The 17,496-nt window shown below is 42.5% G+C and overlaps 1 protein-coding gene across 2 annotated transcripts in view; it reads right to left on the bottom strand.

Moving 5' to 3' along the window:
• The window catches only part of LOC115192615 (single-stranded DNA-binding protein 3), a 120,810-nt gene extending 104,250 nt beyond the window's left edge, over window positions 1-16,560 (bottom strand). The window contains exon 1 of one of the 2 annotated variants that reach the window (XM_029751328.1): window positions 16,340-16,560. In XM_029751328.1, the coding sequence (XP_029607188.1) occupies window positions 16,340-16,395 (56 nt within the window). In that variant the 5' untranslated portion in view covers window positions 16,396-16,560. The remainder of the gene's footprint in view (window positions 1-16,339) is intronic. The other variant, XM_029751330.1, reaches the window with a different exon arrangement.
• Window positions 16,561-17,496: the final 936 nt, after the last annotated feature.

Here is a 17,496-nt window from a genome sequence, read left to right as displayed (position 1 = left end):
TGATGAAAACAAGAGGCAAGCAGAGACAGCCAAGTAAGGCTCGGAGCCACACTATCTGACAAGCCACACTGCCGCATGCATTTTTGTCATTTTTGGTATCCATTACGACTGTCATTTAGCCGCCTGTCCTGGCAATTACTGTGCTCCCAATGCTCCTGGACTAATGCTGAACCCACACTCTGCTAGGGGGGAAAACATCCCTGTTCTCCCCAGCTAGACTGAACAGAGGGACAACAAGGCAGTTCAGTAACACTGTGGTTTTAGACAGGACAGGGACCCCTGTCAGTCTGGTCACATCAGGTTACGTCCACTGTGGCAGCAGAGGCTCAGAAACACTTGGGCTGATGATATTGAATTGTGTTGAACCAAGCACCAGGGACATAATTGTCTCGAAGTAATCATTCCTTCGATATGCCTGCTTTTCATGTGGGAGACTTCTCTTCCACCATCTGCCAAAAACCAGTTCTGACTAACGTTAGACATTAGTTAAAGGGGGCCCTATCTTCTTAAAGCTGCAATATGTCACTTTTTGGGGTACCTGACCAAATTCATCTGTCATTCTCATTGAAAGCAAGTGTAAGAAGTGGTAGATATGTTCTATGTGCGCTATTTCTATGCTTCCCGTTCTTAAGTTTTGTTTTTGTGTCAGTTTTGTACACTAGCTTCAAACAGCTGAAAATACAATATTTGTTGTTATTGAAAAGATATTTCACAGCGGTTTAGATGGTACAATGATTCTCTTCATTGCTTGTTTTGTCACAAACTGAAATTTGGTGAACTATTGGAATTTTGGCAAAAGGAAATGGCGGGGCGATTTCTGCATACTGCACCTTTATTTCTCATTGTTACATCAGACATTCATTACACCTTTCATTTCAGTAATCTACTGTAAACAAAAGGTTCTGGAAGCAATGAACGCAATTATGTCTTGAGCGTTTTATCTGCTCGGTCTCTGTTTTATGGTTGTGTATTTTTTATGGTGGAGTGATTGCTTAGAGGGTAGGTCAAGGGTGATGGTCGCCGAACAATGGATTATAGGTAATGGCATGATATACAAATGAATGACGCGATGGAGCAAATTTCTGGCTGGAATATTTTCATACTTATCTGATCTTAGAGGCGACTGTCTCACGACACTACTGTTCCTGGTAAAACAAAGTGTTTGGTGCTGTTTAGTAATCAGGTCTCACCTTCAATTAAAACCAGCTAGCGAGAACTGAGCGCAGGGAGTGTGCTCTGAATTAACTTAATGAAACCAGTCAAAAATTAGTCGCTCCTTTAACCAGGAAGTACTTGTGCTCTCCCTCTCAGAGTGATAGTGCGGCTGTTTAAACTCTTCTGTTTTCTGGTAAAGACTGGAGGCAGTTGGTGTAAAATGTAAGAAGACTACCTCTTGGCTGTGTGTAATACCCAGCGGCATGCATCGGCTTATATAAGCTGGTCCACGCTGAACTGGATCGAACAGAGATTCCCATGAGTTGATTAAATTTTCATGGCTAGACTGGTGTGATCTGGGGTTCTATGCCCTGGTGATGGGCACCTGCCCCTTCTCTAATGCATTATTTAAAAACACTCATTCAATCCTGGCTTCGGGGGACACCTTTTGTTGCACTGTCAGAAGCACTGAGTGTAACTCCGCCAAGGGAAGAGGGTTGTGGAGACTCTTCCTGTGCAGGTAGATGAATCAGTGGAGAGGGAAAGAGAGAGCGAGGAAACTCTAGGCGTTAAGACTACTGTGTGATGACAAAAGGGCTAACGACCGTTGTGGAAACCACAGGGCCAGACATGACAGGAGACAGAGCCACGACACCAAACACAAGGCATATGTTCATACAAAAGCCTTCTCTGAAACTAGAAACAGCTAGTGCACACACCATGTCTTCTGACCTCCCAATGGGAACATCTCCATAATAATATATCTACAACCCCCGAGTATCAAGCGTGTTGCTCGTTCTTCTCCTGTCTGTCAGGTGCCTAGAAAATAATCTCAACATCCTAGTTGATTGCTCAGCTGGTCTCATCCACCCCTCTACCCCTCTCACCTAATGCTCTCTGCCCTGCCGTGACACTCCAGGTAAAGAGGTCAGAGGCCACAGAAACCCCATCATCATGGATAATGTTCATACAAATGACATGCTGCGGAAAGATGAGGAAATCGGAGGCCAGCTGACTTCTCTCAGTCAGAGAATGACTATTGAGTGGGTGGTTGAGTTTGATCCCCTCTGTAGTGACTAAGGGCTCAGACACACCAATAGCGTACGCTGACTGAGAGTATTTAGCACCTCTGAATGCAATTTGCAATGTGAACTGATTTTACATTTAGAAAAGTGGGTGGTCCCTAAAAACACTGCGTGGTGAACGATCGGCAGACGAACAAGAGATCCAAATTCGGTGTGATGTGTGCTAGCCTTAACATTAGAGGCAGGGCCAGGGAGGCAGACAGCAGCCCCCAGCTCCACAGTAAGCTCGGAGCTTTGCACTATGTCCACACTTCAAGAGATCTCCCACCTCAACCCAGGAACACACCTGTCCTGACATCTCGCCCCAGGCTCCCAGACTACGCTCCCACTAGACATGAAAGCACCTCCGCCAAGTTTAGCCAGCTAAAGCACAGTCTGTTAGCAAATTAACTTTCCGGTCTTGATTTCAATAATTCAGCAGTGAAAGCATGGCCTTGATTTGATAAGGTACGCAGGAGAAGTGATGGAGAAGGGAGTCGAAGTAAATGCAAGATAGTCATTTCACAAAAGCCTACAGTAATTAAGAGTGTATTGGCAAATGTGGACACAGTTGACAGGAATGGCGCCAGAGGGGATGCCTGCCGTTTTACAGGCTCCAAACCAACTGTGCTATTTTGTTAGTTTTTTCGCATTGTTTGTAACTTATTTTGCACATCAAGTTGCTGCTACCATATCTTATGACCGAGTGATCGCTTATGAGCGATTACTCGCCTAACAAAACTAACCCCTATCTGAGATATCTACTGCCTGCAGCCCTCATCCTCCACATACAACACTCGTTCTGCAAGTCAAATTCTGTTAAAGGTCCCCAAAGCACACACATCCATGGGTCGCTCGTCTTTTCAGTTCGCTGCAGCCAACGACTGGAACAAGCTGCAACAAACACACAAACTGGACAGTTTTATCTAAATCTCTTCATTCAAAGACTCAATCATGGACACTCTTACTGACAGCTGTGGCTGCTTTGCGTGATGTATTGTTGTCTCTACCTTCTTGCCCTTTGTGCTGTTGTCTGTGCCCAATAATGTTTGTACCATGTTTTGTGTTGCTACCATGTTTTTGTCATGTTGTGTTGCTACCATGCTGTGTTGTCATGTGCTGCTGCCTTGCTATGTTATTGTCTAAGATCTCTCTTGTCGTGATGTGCGTTTTGTCCTGTATTTATATATTTTTTATCCCAGCCCCCGTCCCCGCAGGATGCCTTTTGGTAGGCCATCATTGTAAGTAAGAATTTGTTCTTAATTAACTGACTTGCCTAGTAAATAAAGGTTAAATAAAAATAAAAAATTCTTTAATGAGTCCGATTCAAAGTATATACCACTCTCCGGAGACCAGGCCCAAATCCAAGTAATTTGCGTGACAAAAAGGCGGAGATACAGAGGGAGAAGATCGGGGTGCCTTGTTAAGATTCATATGCGAATGAGTAAATCACAATCCCATCGGTTCTACTGGCCAACGTGGAATCACTTGAAAACAAACTCGATGATCTACGGTCAAGACTATCCTACCAACGGGAGATTAAAAACTCTACTATCTTATGCTTCATGGAGTCGTGGCTGAACAACGACACGGATAATAGAGCTGTCTGGGTTTTCCGTGTACATCTGGTAAGACGAGGGGCGAGGGTGTGTGCCTATTTGTCAATAACAGCTGGTGTGCGATGTCTAATATTAAAGAAGTCTCTAGGAATTGCTTGCTTGAGGTAGAGTACCTCATGATAAGTTGTAGACCACACTATCTACCAAGAGAGTTCTCATCTATATTATTCGTAGCCGTCTATTTACCACCACAAACCGATGCTGGCACTAAGACTGCACCCAACGAGCTGTATAAGTCGATAAACAAACAAGAAAATGCTCATTCAGAAGCGGTGCTCCAAGTGGCCAGGGACTTTAATACAGGCAAACTTAAATCCGTTTTACCTAATTTCTACCAGCATGTCACATGTAAAACCAGAGGTTGAAAAACAAAAAAACTCCACACACAGAGACGCATAGAAAGCTCTCCCACGCCCTTCATTTGGCAAATCTGACCATAATTCTATCCTCTTGATTCTTGCTTACAAGCAAAAACTAAAGCAGGAAGTACCAGTGACTCGCTCAATATGGAAGTGGTCAGATGACGCGGATGCTACAGGACTGTTTTGCTAGCACAGACTGGAATATGTTCCATGATTCATCCAATGTCATTGAGGAGTATACCACCTCAGTCACCGGCTTCATCAATAAGTGCATTGACGACATCGTCCCCACAGTGACAGTACGTATATATCCCAACCAGAAGCCTTGGATTACCGGCAACAACTGCGTCGAGCTAAAGACTAGAGTTGCCGCTTTCAAGGAGCAGGACACTAATCCAGACGCTTGTAAGAAATCTCGCTATGCCCTCAGATGAACCATCAAACAGGCAAAGCATCAATACAGGACTAAGATTGAATCCTACTACACCGGCTCGGATGCTTGTCGGATGTGGCAGGGCTTGCAAACTATTATGGACAAAGGGAAACCCAGCCGCCAGCTGCCCACTGACGCAAGCCTACCAGATGAGCTAAATGCCTTTTATGCTCGCTGCGAGGCATGCAACACTAAAGCATGCATGACAGCACCAGCTGTTCCGGATAACTGTGTGATCACACTCTCCATAGCCGATGATAGCAGGACCTTTAAAACAGGTCAACATTCACAAGGCCGCTGGGCCAGACAGACAGATTACCAGGGCGTGTACACAGCACATGCACGGATCAACTGACAAATTTCTTCACTGACATTTTCAACCTCTCCCTGACCGAGTCTGTAATATCCACATTTCAAGGAGACCACCATAGTCCCTGTGCCCAACAAAGTGAAGATAACCTGCCTAAATGACTACTGCCCTGTAGCACTCACATCGGCAATAAACTGCTTTGAAAGGCTGGCCATGGCTCACAACACCATCATGCCGAAAACCCTAAACCCACTCCAATTTGCATACCGCCCCAACAGATCCACAGATGACGCAATCTCAAATCGCACTCCACACTGCCCTTTCCCACCTGGACAAAAGGAACACCTATGTGAGAAAGCTGTTCATTGACTACAGCTCAGCGTTCAACACCATAGTGTTCGACACCAAAGCTCATCACTAAGCTAAGGGCCCTGGGACTAAACACCTCCCTCTGCAACAAGATCCTGGACTTCCTGACGGGCCGCCCCCAGGTGGTAAGCAACAACACATCTGCGACGCTTATCCTCAACACCGGGGCCCCTCAGGGGTGCGTGCATAGTCCCCTCCTGTACTCCCTGTTCACCCACAACTGCGTGGCCAAGCACAACTCCAACACTATCATTAAGTTTGCTGACAACACAACAGTGGTAGGCCTGATCACCGACAATGATGAGACAGCCTATAGGGAGGTCAGAGGCCAGGACAACAACCTCTCCCTCAATGTGAGCAACAAAGGAAATGATCATGGACTACAGGAAAAGGAAGGCCAAACTGGCCCCCATTAACATCAACAGGGCTGTAGTGGAGTGGGTCGAGAGTTTCAAGTTCCTTGGTGTCGACATCACCAACAAACTATCATGGTCCAAACACACCAAAAAAGTTTATGAAGAGGGTACAAAAACACCTTTTCCCCCCCAGGAGACTGAAAAGATTTGGCATGGGTACCCAGATCCTCAAAATGTTCTACAGCTGCACCATCGAGAGCATCCTGACCGGTTTCATCACCGCCTGGTATGGCAACTGCTTGGCATCCGACCATAAGGCGCTACAGAGGGTAGTGCGTACGGCCCAATACATGACTGGGGCCAAGCTTCCTGCCATCCAGGACCTATATACTAGGCGGTGTCATAGGAAGGCCCCACAAAATTGTCAAAGACTCCAGTCACCCAAGTCATAGACTTTTCTCTCTGCTACCGCAACTTTTCTCTCTGCTACGGCAAGTCCAAAAGGCTCTATCCCCAAGCCATAAGACTGCTGAACAATTAATCAAATGGCCACCCGGACTATTTACATTGACCCCCCCCCCCCCTTTGTTTTTACACTGCTGCTACTCGCTGTTTATTATCTCTGCAAAGTCACTTTACCCCAACCTACATGTACAAACTACCTTGACTAACCTGTACCCCTGCACATTGACTCTGTACCGGTACCCCATGTACATAGCCTCATTATTGTTATGTCATCTTATTGTGTTACTTTATTTTTTACTTAAATGTATATTCAGTAAATATTTTAACTATTTCTTATACTGCATTGTTGGTTATTAAGGGCTTGTAAGTAAGCATTACACTGTAAGGTACTGTAAGGTATACCTGTTGTATTCAGCACATGTGACAAATACAATTTGATTTGATGTGTAATGACATGTTTTGTAAACAAAGGAGGAGGAGTAGACGAGGCACTTCATTCCCAATATGGTAGAGTTCCATCCCATAAACAGGTAGCCTAAGAACTAACATTTCCTACATTGGCAGTCATTTTTTTGCCATCACAAAATAGTGTCAAAAGACTGTAAACACGCATGGCTTAAATCAGCATGGGTTAATCCACACACACACACAATGAGCTGGATTCCCATTGCCAAAGTCATCTGTTTCTTTACCAGGAGGAGCTAGCCTGCAGCTCAATTGACTCTACAACTATGGACATGCTCTGCTTGAAAGGATGTCATTGTATTCTAACCTGAAAGTCTTCATTTTGTGGCAATTGATACATTAAGACGGTATTCTTTCACACAGAATAAAACTAACAGAATACAAATAGACAGGGTTTATACATGGAATAAGCAGTTAATAGGTATTGTTCTAAGTTAATAATACAGTTACTACTACAGTACACTGTCTATAGGTAATAATTCATTAGCTACATAAAAACAAAAAGGTACACTAAATATACACAAAGTATGTGGACATCCCTTCAAATGAGTGGATTTGACTATTTCAGCCACACCAGCTGCTGACAGGTGTATAAACATCGAGCACACAGCCATGCAATCACCATAGACAAACATTGGCAGTAGAATGGCCTTACTGAGGAGCTCAGGTGACTCAACGTGGCACCGTCATAGGATGCCAGGTTTCCAACAAGTCAGTTCGTCAAATTTCTGCCCTGCTAGAGATGCCCCGGTCAACTATAAGTGCTGTTATTGTGAAGTAGAAACATCTAGGAGCAACAATGGCTCAGCCGCAAAGTGGTAGGCCAGACAAACTCAGAGAACGGACCTGCTGAGTGCTGAAGAGCGTAGCGTGTAAAGATTGCAACCGAGGACAGACAACACTCACTACAGAGTTCCAAACTGCCTCTGGAAGCAACGTCAGCAAAGGAACTGTTCGTCGGGAACTTCTTGAAATGGGTTTCCATGGCCGAACAGCCGCACACAAGCCTAAGATCACCATGTGCAATGCCAAGCGTCGGCTCGAGTGGTGTAAAGCTCACCACCATTGGACTCTGGAGCAGTGGAAATGCGTTATCTGGAGTGATTAATCACGCTTCACCCTCTGGCAATCCGACGGACGAATCTGGGTTTGGCGGATGCCAGGAGAGCGCTACCTGCCCCAATGCATAGTGCTAACTGTAACGTTTGGTGGAGGAGGAATAATGGTCTGGGGCTGTTTTTTTATGGTTTGGATTAGGCCCCTTAGTTCCAGTGAAGGGAAATATTAATGCTACAGCATACAATGACATTCTAGACAATTCTGTGCTTCCAACTTTGTGGCAACAGTTTGGGGAACGCCCTTTCTGTTTCAGCATGACAATGTCCTCATACACAAATCGAGGTCCATACAGAATTGGTTTGTTGAGATCGGTGTGGAAGAACTTGACTGGCCTGCACAGAACCCTGACCTCAATCTCATCAAACACCTTTGGGATGAATTGGAAGGTCGGCTGCGAGCTAGGCCTAATCACCCAACATCAGTGCCTGACCTCACTAATGCTCTTATGGCTAAATGGTAGCAAGTCCCCTCAGCGATGTTCCAACATCTAGTGGAAAGCCTTCACAGAAGAGTGGAGGCTGTTATAGCAGCAAAGGGGGACCAACTCCATATTAATGCCCACGATTTTGGAATGAGATGTTCGACGAGCAGGTGTCCACATACTTTTGTCACGTAGTGTATCATGTTTCTATAACATTTCTATAATAATGGGAGCCAGTGTAATAAACAGCATACACACATGCACTTCATAAGTTGGTCTGTGCTGTGACCAACCCCATTACTGACTTAATGCACGTAGCCTCAATATTTATACTGTCTCACTTATTTCAAGTGAGAAAACAAATATGTGCGGATGCATGAATAGCATCTAACAAAAAGCTAAATTAATTGACTGCTAACACCTCTGAATACGAGCATAATTCTTCCAAGCAAAGCAGAGGAAATCAGAGGTTCTTTACAAAATAGTGCCGTGTTTTTGTGTGCGTTGAGTATGTGGTTCTTTGTCTGTCAAAAGGCCAAAACGCAGACGGCAGGACCATCTGTGTCAAATCAAAAACCGTGCATTCAGACCTCAAGAACTAAATACAAATATAGGGGCGTTGAGGGGAGGGTGTGGATGTAAAGAAACAAATTCATCTTCACACTTGAGACACACTTTATTCAACATATTCAATTACATTAAATATGATAAAAATGTCTTACAGGCCTATCCTATAACTATAGTGTATGCATAGAAGAATAGACTACAACACGTGTGACAGGGTCAAGCACTACCAACTTTCATGATGAAAAACATAGATTTTATTCATCCAATGGAAGGGCCCTGTGATGGCGATGGCGGGTTTCTCAGGACATTTCAAGAGTTGTAATTAACAAACAGGTCATATTAATGTTGGAGCCTCTATTTAAACCTCAGTTAAAATCAAATTAAATCAATGCAGAAAGAGTGAGTGTGAGGTGTAATTAATTCCTCTCGTCACAAGGGCACAGCGTTCTTGTTCCACAGGCATCGGCCTCTTCCTCAAGTACACAAGCACTTTCTTGAATGACACCATCCCTCAATCTAGGACTTTCAAAGTTACACGTTTATCGCCGTCTCCATTTCTTCACCGCACAGAACATTTTAAGTGCATGTATTTCTACACAGACACTTAAGTGCAGAACACAACACGGAACACAGCTATAGTCAATGCTTGCGTCTTTACATCGCTGAAGACAGTGCCCAAAGATTTTTAGAACTAACCCAAGATGGGCTGTAGTCTGTCGTTTCCAATGGGAACACGTGTCATAGTGGGCCGAACAAGCAAGGTGGCGGGCAGAGCCAAGCACAAGCTAGTGAGATCCTACTGGCGTGTTCTAGAATGCATATTTCTGTTAGGTAACGCATACCTCTGAAGTGCGTGTGTGCAATAACTCAATTCGCCTTTGCACTCCTAAACAATGCCATTTTTTACAACTTTGGCAAAGGGTCAATTCTACAAAACTTATTCCACTCTTTTTGTAACAGGTTTTAGTTTGGGGAACAGAAAACTGTATTGAGATCAAATGTTTCATCGATGAGAAAATTTGTCCGCCAAAATTAAATCTCATTCCATCTCCTCCCACTGCCGGCCAGTGGGCTTCCTCTCACCATCATATTTGGTAGTGAGTGGAAACGCCAAGCGGATGATTCACATTTCTACATCCGGTGAAATATCAGTCTCATTGTTTTATCTGTGGTATGCCTCTAGACAAAATCATGTAAAAGTTACACCCAATATTACTAGAACTATGGTTTTTCTTTCTGCCGTGGATTCGTGCTAATGTTGCAGACATGTTTTAAACTACTCAAGCCAATATTTTTTGCTTTGATAACAAACATTGTTTAGCTAGCTAGTCATGTTACCTAGCCAGCAACCTGATAACTTGATCACTGACTAGGCCATGCACAAATTTGGATGGCACAGGAAGAACTGAAAAGGAATAGGCTACTCAAAGAGATGCTTCAAAAGGTAGGCTGCATATGCAAGAATGGGGTGTGTAAGATTGTGTGTATGTGTGTGAGAGGATGTGTGTGAAGCAGCAGCAGCAGTAAGTGAAACAGTCTGGGAGGGAGGGAGGGAGGGAGGGAGGGAGGGAGGGAGAGTGTGTAGGCCGGTGTGAGTGAGTGAGTGAGTGAGTGAGTGAGTGAGTGAGTGAGTGAGTGAGTGAGTGAGTGAGTGTTAAACTTCAACAACATTGATAAGAGGAAGTAGGCCTACTTATATAGCTAGCTGTATGTTACAATGACTTTTGTGTTGTTTATGGTGAAAATGATATTAAACCATTCTGATGAATATAATTGTTTCCGTCCCTTACAATCAAAGCCTGTAACTCAATTAGGTACTTTTTAACTGGAAAAATCTTTCTTTAGGACCAAATTTGAATTTGCAATTAACTAATGCCACCACCTTGATTCATTATTTTAATCATTTGACAACCCTAATTTTAACATGTCAGTAATTTTGTCAACAAACTCCTAGATTCCTCCAATGCTTTTTTAAGCCATTATACCGTTTCCATCCGTGGTGCACTTTTTATAACTTGAATCTTCTCTACTAGTGGTTATATACACTAGACACCTTGACTCTCCAGTCTCCCCTTCGCTGTGCCACAAAGTGGACTACCTGCACAAAGAGACCATATGGGTTTTTCATTTCAATTTCCAAATAAAGTAGGAGTTAATCTAACAAGCCTTCAGACAACATGGACAGCATCATGAATAACAATAGTGTAAAGAGTGTGAAACAAGCGTTTGTCTTACAGTGCATGGCAGAGTCGTTAGTTAGGTGATAATGGCATTGAATCCTCACTCTGGCCATCAGCTACTTACCTGACTCACACACAGACACCCAACAAGCATGCAGCGGTGTCTGTCAGAAGGTTCAATGCTTAAACTGATGACAATCAATCAAATAACTGCATTTTCCTTGTTAGGGAAAATGTGTGGAGTGGAATATACAACAAGACAAAAGGACATACGGGACAAGTGTATCTACAGTGCCTTCGGAAAGTATTCAGACTTCTTGACTTTAACATTTTGTTACGTTACAGCCTTATTATAAAATGGATTAAAAATAATTATAATAAATAAACTCTGCAATCTACACGCATTACCCCATAATACCAATGCAAAAACATTTTAGGCAGTCTTTTCAAACAGCTCTTATACTAAAAGAGCATTATCATAATTTTCACAGTAGCATTCCAATCTCATAGTATGTACAGTGCATTCGGAAAGCATTCAGACCCCTGCCCTTTTTACACATTTTGTTACGTTACAGTCTTATTCTAAAATGTATTAAATACATTTTGTCCCTCATCAATCTACACACTATACCCCCCAGGTTTTTTTTAAATGTTTGCAAATGTATTAAAAATAAACACACCCTATTCAGACCCTTTGCTATGAGAATCTAAATCGAGCTCAGGTGCATCCTGTTTCCATTAATCATCCTTGAGATGTTTCTACAACTTCATTCACCTGTGGTAAATTCAATTGATTGAATATGATTTGGAAAGACCCACACCTGTCTATATAAGGTCCCACAGTTGACAGTGCATGTCAGAGCAAAAACCAAGCCATTAGGTCGAAGGAATTGTCCACAGAGCTCTGAGACAGGATTGTGTCGAGGCACAGATCTGAGGAAGCGTACCAAAACATTTCAGCAGCATTGAAGGTCCCCAAGAACACAATGGCCTTCATTATTCTTGGTCAGGGAGGTGACCAAGAACATGATGGCCACTCTTGACAGAGCTCTAGAGTTCCTCCTCTGTGGAGATGAGAACCTTCCAGAAGGACAACCATCTCTGCAGCACTCCACCAATCAGGCCTTTATGGTAAAGTGGCCAGATGGAAGCCACTCCTCAATAAAAGGCACATGACAGACCGCTTGCAGTTTGCCAAAAGTCACCTAAAGACTCTCAGACCATGAGAAACAACATTCTCTGGTCTGGTGAAACCAAAATTGAACTCTTTGGCCTGAATGCAAATCATCACGTCTGGAAGAAACCTGGCACTGTGAAGCATGGTGGTGAAAGCATCATGTTGTGCAGATGTTTTTCAGTGGCAGGGACTGGGAGACTAGTCAGGATCAAGGCAATGAATGGAGCAAAGTACAGAGAGAAATCCTTGATGAAAACCTGCTTGAGTTCTCAGGACATCAGACAACCAAGACAATGCAGGAGTGTATTTGGGACAAGTCTCTGAATGTCCTTGAGTGGCCCAGCCAGAGCCCGGACTTGAACCCAATCAAACATCTCTGGAGAGACCTGAAAATAGCTGTGCAGCAACGCTCCACATCCAACCTGACAGAGCTTGAGAGGATCTGCAGAGAACAATGGGAGAAACTCCCCAAATACAGGTGTGCCAAGCTTGTAGCGTCAAATCAAAGAAGACTCGAGGCTGTAATCGCTGCCAAAGGTGCTTCAACAAAATACTGAGTAAAGGTTCTGAATACTTGTGTAATATTTCAGTGTTTATTTATATATTTATATATATATATATATATATATTACCTATTAAAAATTCTAAACAGCTGTTTTTGCTTCGTCATTATGAGGTATTGTGTGTTGATTGATGACGGAAAAAAACTATTTAATACATTTTAGAATAAGGCTGTAATGTAACAAAATGCAGGAAAAGTCACAAGATCTGAATACTTTCCGAAGGCACTGAACAAAAATAAACCCAACAATGAAAGTGTTGGTCCAATGTTTCATGAGCTGAAATAAAAGATCCCAGAAATGTTCCATAAACACGAAAAGCTAATATCTCTCAAACTTTGTACACACATTTGTTTACATCCCTGTTCGTAAGCATTTCTCCTTTGCCAAGATAATCCATCCACCTAACAGGTGTGGCATATCAAGAAACTAATTAAACAGCATGATCATTACACAGATGCACCTTGTGCTGGGGACAATAAAAGGTAACTAAAATGTGCAGTTTTGTCACAACACAATGCCATAGATGTCTCAAGTTGAGGGAGCGTGCAATTGGCATGCTGACCGCAGGAATGTCCACCAGAGCTGTTGCCAGAGATGTAATGATAATTTTTCTACCATAAGCCGCCACCAACGTCATGTTAGAGAATTTGGCACAATGTCCAACTGGCCTCAAAACCGCAGACCACGTGTAACCACGCCAGCCCAAGGGGGGTGCTGAGGAGTATCTGTCTGTAAAAAGGCTCTTTAGTGGGGGGGGGAATTAATTCTAATTGGTTTCAATTGACTGATTTCCTAATGTGAATTTTAACGCAGGAAAGTCTACAAGTAATCCTCATCATCCCCACACAGTCAGCCATAGGATGAAGGCAACTTCGACAAGTAAGTTGGAATGTTTTTTGAAGGAACACTGCCCACTGTTGCTACATAATATACAGTACCAGTCAAAAGTTTGGACACACCTACTCAATCAAGGTTTTTTTTTTTTTTTTGTACTATTCTTTTTACATTGTAGAATAATAGTGATGACATCAAAACTATGAAATAACACATATGGATTCATGTAGTGACCAACAAAAGTGTTAAACAAATCAAAATCTATATTATATTCTTCAAAGTAGCCACCCTTTGCCTTGATGACAGCTTTGCACACTCTTGGCATTCTCTCAACCAGCTTCACCTGGAATGCTTTTCCAAAAGTCTTGAAGGAGTTCCCACATATGCTCAGCACTTGTTGGCTGCTTTTCCTTTTCTCTGCAATCCAACTCATCCCAAACCATCTCAGCTGGGTTGAGGTCGGGTGATTGTGGAGGCCAGGTCATCTGATGCAGCACTCCATCACTCTACTTCTAGGTCAAATAGGCCTTACACAGCCTGGAGGACAGTGTCACCAGCAAAGCACCCCCACACCATCACACCTCCTTCATGGAGGGAACCACACATGCAGAGGTCATCCGTTCACCTACTCTGCGTCTCACAAAGAAAAGGCAGTTGGAACCAAAAATATCAAATTAAGACTCATCAGACCTAAGGACAGATTTCCACTGGTCTAATGTCCATTGCTCATGTTTCTTGGCCAAGCAAATCTCTTCTTATTGATGACCTTTAGTAGTGGTGTCTTCGCAGCAATTCGACCATGAAGGCCTGATTCACGCAGTCTCCTCTGAACAGTTGATGTCGAGATGTGTCTGTTACATGAACTCTGTGAAGCATTTATCTGGGCTGCCATTTCTGAGGCTGGTAACTCTAATGAACTTATCATCTGCAGCAGAGGTAACTCTGGGTCTTCCTATCCTGTGGCGGTCCTCAGAGACAGTTTCATCATAATGTTTGATGGTTTTTGCGACTGCATTTGAAGAAACTCTCAGAGTTCTTTAAATTTTCCAGATTGACTGACCCTCATGTTTTAAAGTAATGATGGATTGTTGTTTCTCTTTGCTTATTTGAGCTGTTCTTGCCATAATATGGACTTGGTATTTTATCAAATAGGGCTATTTTCTGTATACCACCCCTACCTTGTCACAACACAACTGATTGCTCAAACGCATTAAGAAGGAAAGAAATTCCATAAATTGACTTTTAACAAGGCACACCTGTTAATTGAAATGCATTCCAGGTGACTACCTCATGAAGCTTGTTGAGAGAATGCCAAGAGCATGCAAAGATGTCATCAAGACAAAGGGTGGCTACTTTGAAGAATATAAAATATATTTGTATTTGTTTAAAACTTTTTTGGTTACTACATGATTCCATATGTGTTATTTCATAGTTTTGATGCCTTTACTATTATTCTACAATGTAGAAAATAGTAAAATAAAGAAAACCCCTTGAATGAGTAGGTGTGTCCAAACTTGACTGGTACTGTATTTTAAACAAAATACAAACATCTGGATAAGCATCAAAAGCCTACATAGGAGAGTTTGAAACGAGGTACTGTTTCTCCATGATAAACGTACTGTATTTATTCATGCAGGAGAAAAAAAGCAACATGAGATAGCACTGCTATCCAGGTGCCTTGATCGAAGTCTCCACATTATCTTTGTCATCTTGGGACAACAAACTCCGTTCATAGTTGTGACAGTCATCGTTACATCATGTGTGCAGGCTAAATATGTAACAAAGTGATGATCATATCAGGATCACAACACAATAGCTTGTGTCGCATAGAAAGCAACAAAGTACATAAGATGTTGCCTTTATGCAAAGCACTGGTTAAAATCTGTGCCTCCACTTATAATCAAAATCGTTAATTTGACACTTTAAAAGTTATGGCAGTTTCTTTGCCTTCCCCCAAAGAGGATAAAGGCTTAGCTTGTACTATGATATAGCCATTATTAATATTCAAAGCCTCACAAATTAGACACTTTGATATTTGGACACATTATTTCAAAAGGATTGAGGTTATTTTGTTCGTAAGTGTTAGACCAAGGCTTTTCAAACATGTATCAGTTCGATATATATATATATATATATATATATATATATATATATATATACAAACATTTTACAGTAACACTCCTCTTAACATTGGTGTTAGGCTGCATTGCTTACATATACCACGCTTACAAGTTTACGTAGCTGTAACTAAAGTTTATTTAACAGTCAAGTCAGAACTTCTGTTCATTTGCTCAGGTGGGATGTCCAGCACAAATTCTTCATTAACACGAATGGAGTAAGAAGAAATCTATAATAAGACGTCTAGAGAAGATATCTAGTAAACCTACTGTATGGGTCGATTGCATTTTAAAAATCCCTAGAAACTCGTCTCTCAAAACTTTGCACATTCAAACAATATGTGAGTCAGCGTCCATGCTGCATGCAACTGCTTACAGAAAAACAACATACTTAGATTCCATATCTTCTAAAATAAAATGTCATGCTCAAAATCGTTATTGCAATTATGTTATTTCTTGCAATCGCTGCATGGGCGCTATATTTGATATTTACATTCTAGACAGCGATACATTTATAACCCCAAATGAACAACTATTCGGTTGATTGCGATAATGTTGCGATCATGTTTTAATAAATATCCTCTAAAAGAACGAGAAAGTAGAAGAAAAAAAAAAGTTAGAGACGTACCACCGCGGGAGCAAACAACACTCAGGAGAGCGAGTGAGTAATGTACAGACCTATACATTATGGTAGCTATAGTTTAGAAAGTTGGAGATTCCTTTTAACCAGGTGAAACTCTTAAATAGTGCATAATTCACTTACTTTTCTCTCGCTTGGCTATCGGAAGGGACGACAGCTCCTTTACCTTTAGCGTACATGCTGGATTCTGTTTTAAGACTTTTACCCCACTCAACACCTGTCAAAGAAAGCAGCCAGCCAAACGTTCTATCTCCATAGCTACCCCTTTAGTGTTTTTCCTTATCCTCCTCCTCCTCCCCCCTCCTCCTCCTCCTCCTCCTTTTTTTCACATCTCCAACATTGGCCACAAATCAGGCACAGTTTCTATTGGGGGAACTTGAAACAGACCGGTGGTGGATTTTTTTCCCCCTCAACCGCTGTTCGAGAATGCATTCACACTCCCTCCGCTAGGGAATGGTGGGGGCTTCTTAAAGGGGAACGCACACGCTTCTTGTTTACTGACCTCAGAAACATGTAAGCAATTGAGATAGGAAAAACTGAAGTCCTCCATTTAGGCCAGCATTTCCCAAACTCGCCTCCTGGGATCCCAAGGGGGGCACGTTTTGGTTTTTGCCCGATCACTAACTGATGGTTTACATTTCTCAAATCATAAATTCAAAAAGGACCACTGGATTGACCAAAGGCTCAAGCCCGTTTTATCCGCACACCAACATTGACTTAATTTACTGAGCAGTCCTAGGTAGCTGAGGGGTTGGACAAATACATTTCATGGTAGCTAATTGAATTACACAAATAGCCAAACTGACCATTGTGTGAAAGGCTACTGCCTGCGTGAAAACGTATCAAAATAATGAGTCGCAGTCTCCCCAAAATGTAGCAGTTACAGTGTTGTGCTTCGCAACTGAGTCAAGTATGTATTATTATTTTTGAATGAGGACATCATTTTGCCTGTTGGTGAGCCAAAGTAGATATTTAGTGTGTGCTTAGTGTTGTAGGAGTTGTTTTCATCTCTTGCTTAGTGTTGTACCAATTCTTTAGTGATTCATAGAATCACATGATGAGGAACCTTGTCTGGGACATAAAAAACATTGTAGTCTTCAGACCAAAAGCTAGTTGGAGTGGTGAGCATCAACAGCCAGGGTGTAAACCAGTCGGTTACATTGGTGCCATGACCTGTATCAAAGAGCTGAGGTTGATGATGAGAGGAGTTTAAAGGGGAGTGAATGTAAAGCAGGCAGCTAGTCTGGAGAGTTGTAGCCTTTGCTTGTCGAGTAACCTCA

Source organism: Salmo trutta, chromosome 4 (assembly GCF_901001165.1).
Source record: "Salmo trutta chromosome 4, fSalTru1.1, whole genome shotgun sequence".
Taxonomy (NCBI): Eukaryota; Metazoa; Chordata; class Actinopteri; order Salmoniformes; family Salmonidae; genus Salmo; species Salmo trutta.
The sequence above is the reverse complement of the archived record's forward strand: the minus strand, read 5'-3'. Positions and strand labels throughout refer to the sequence as shown.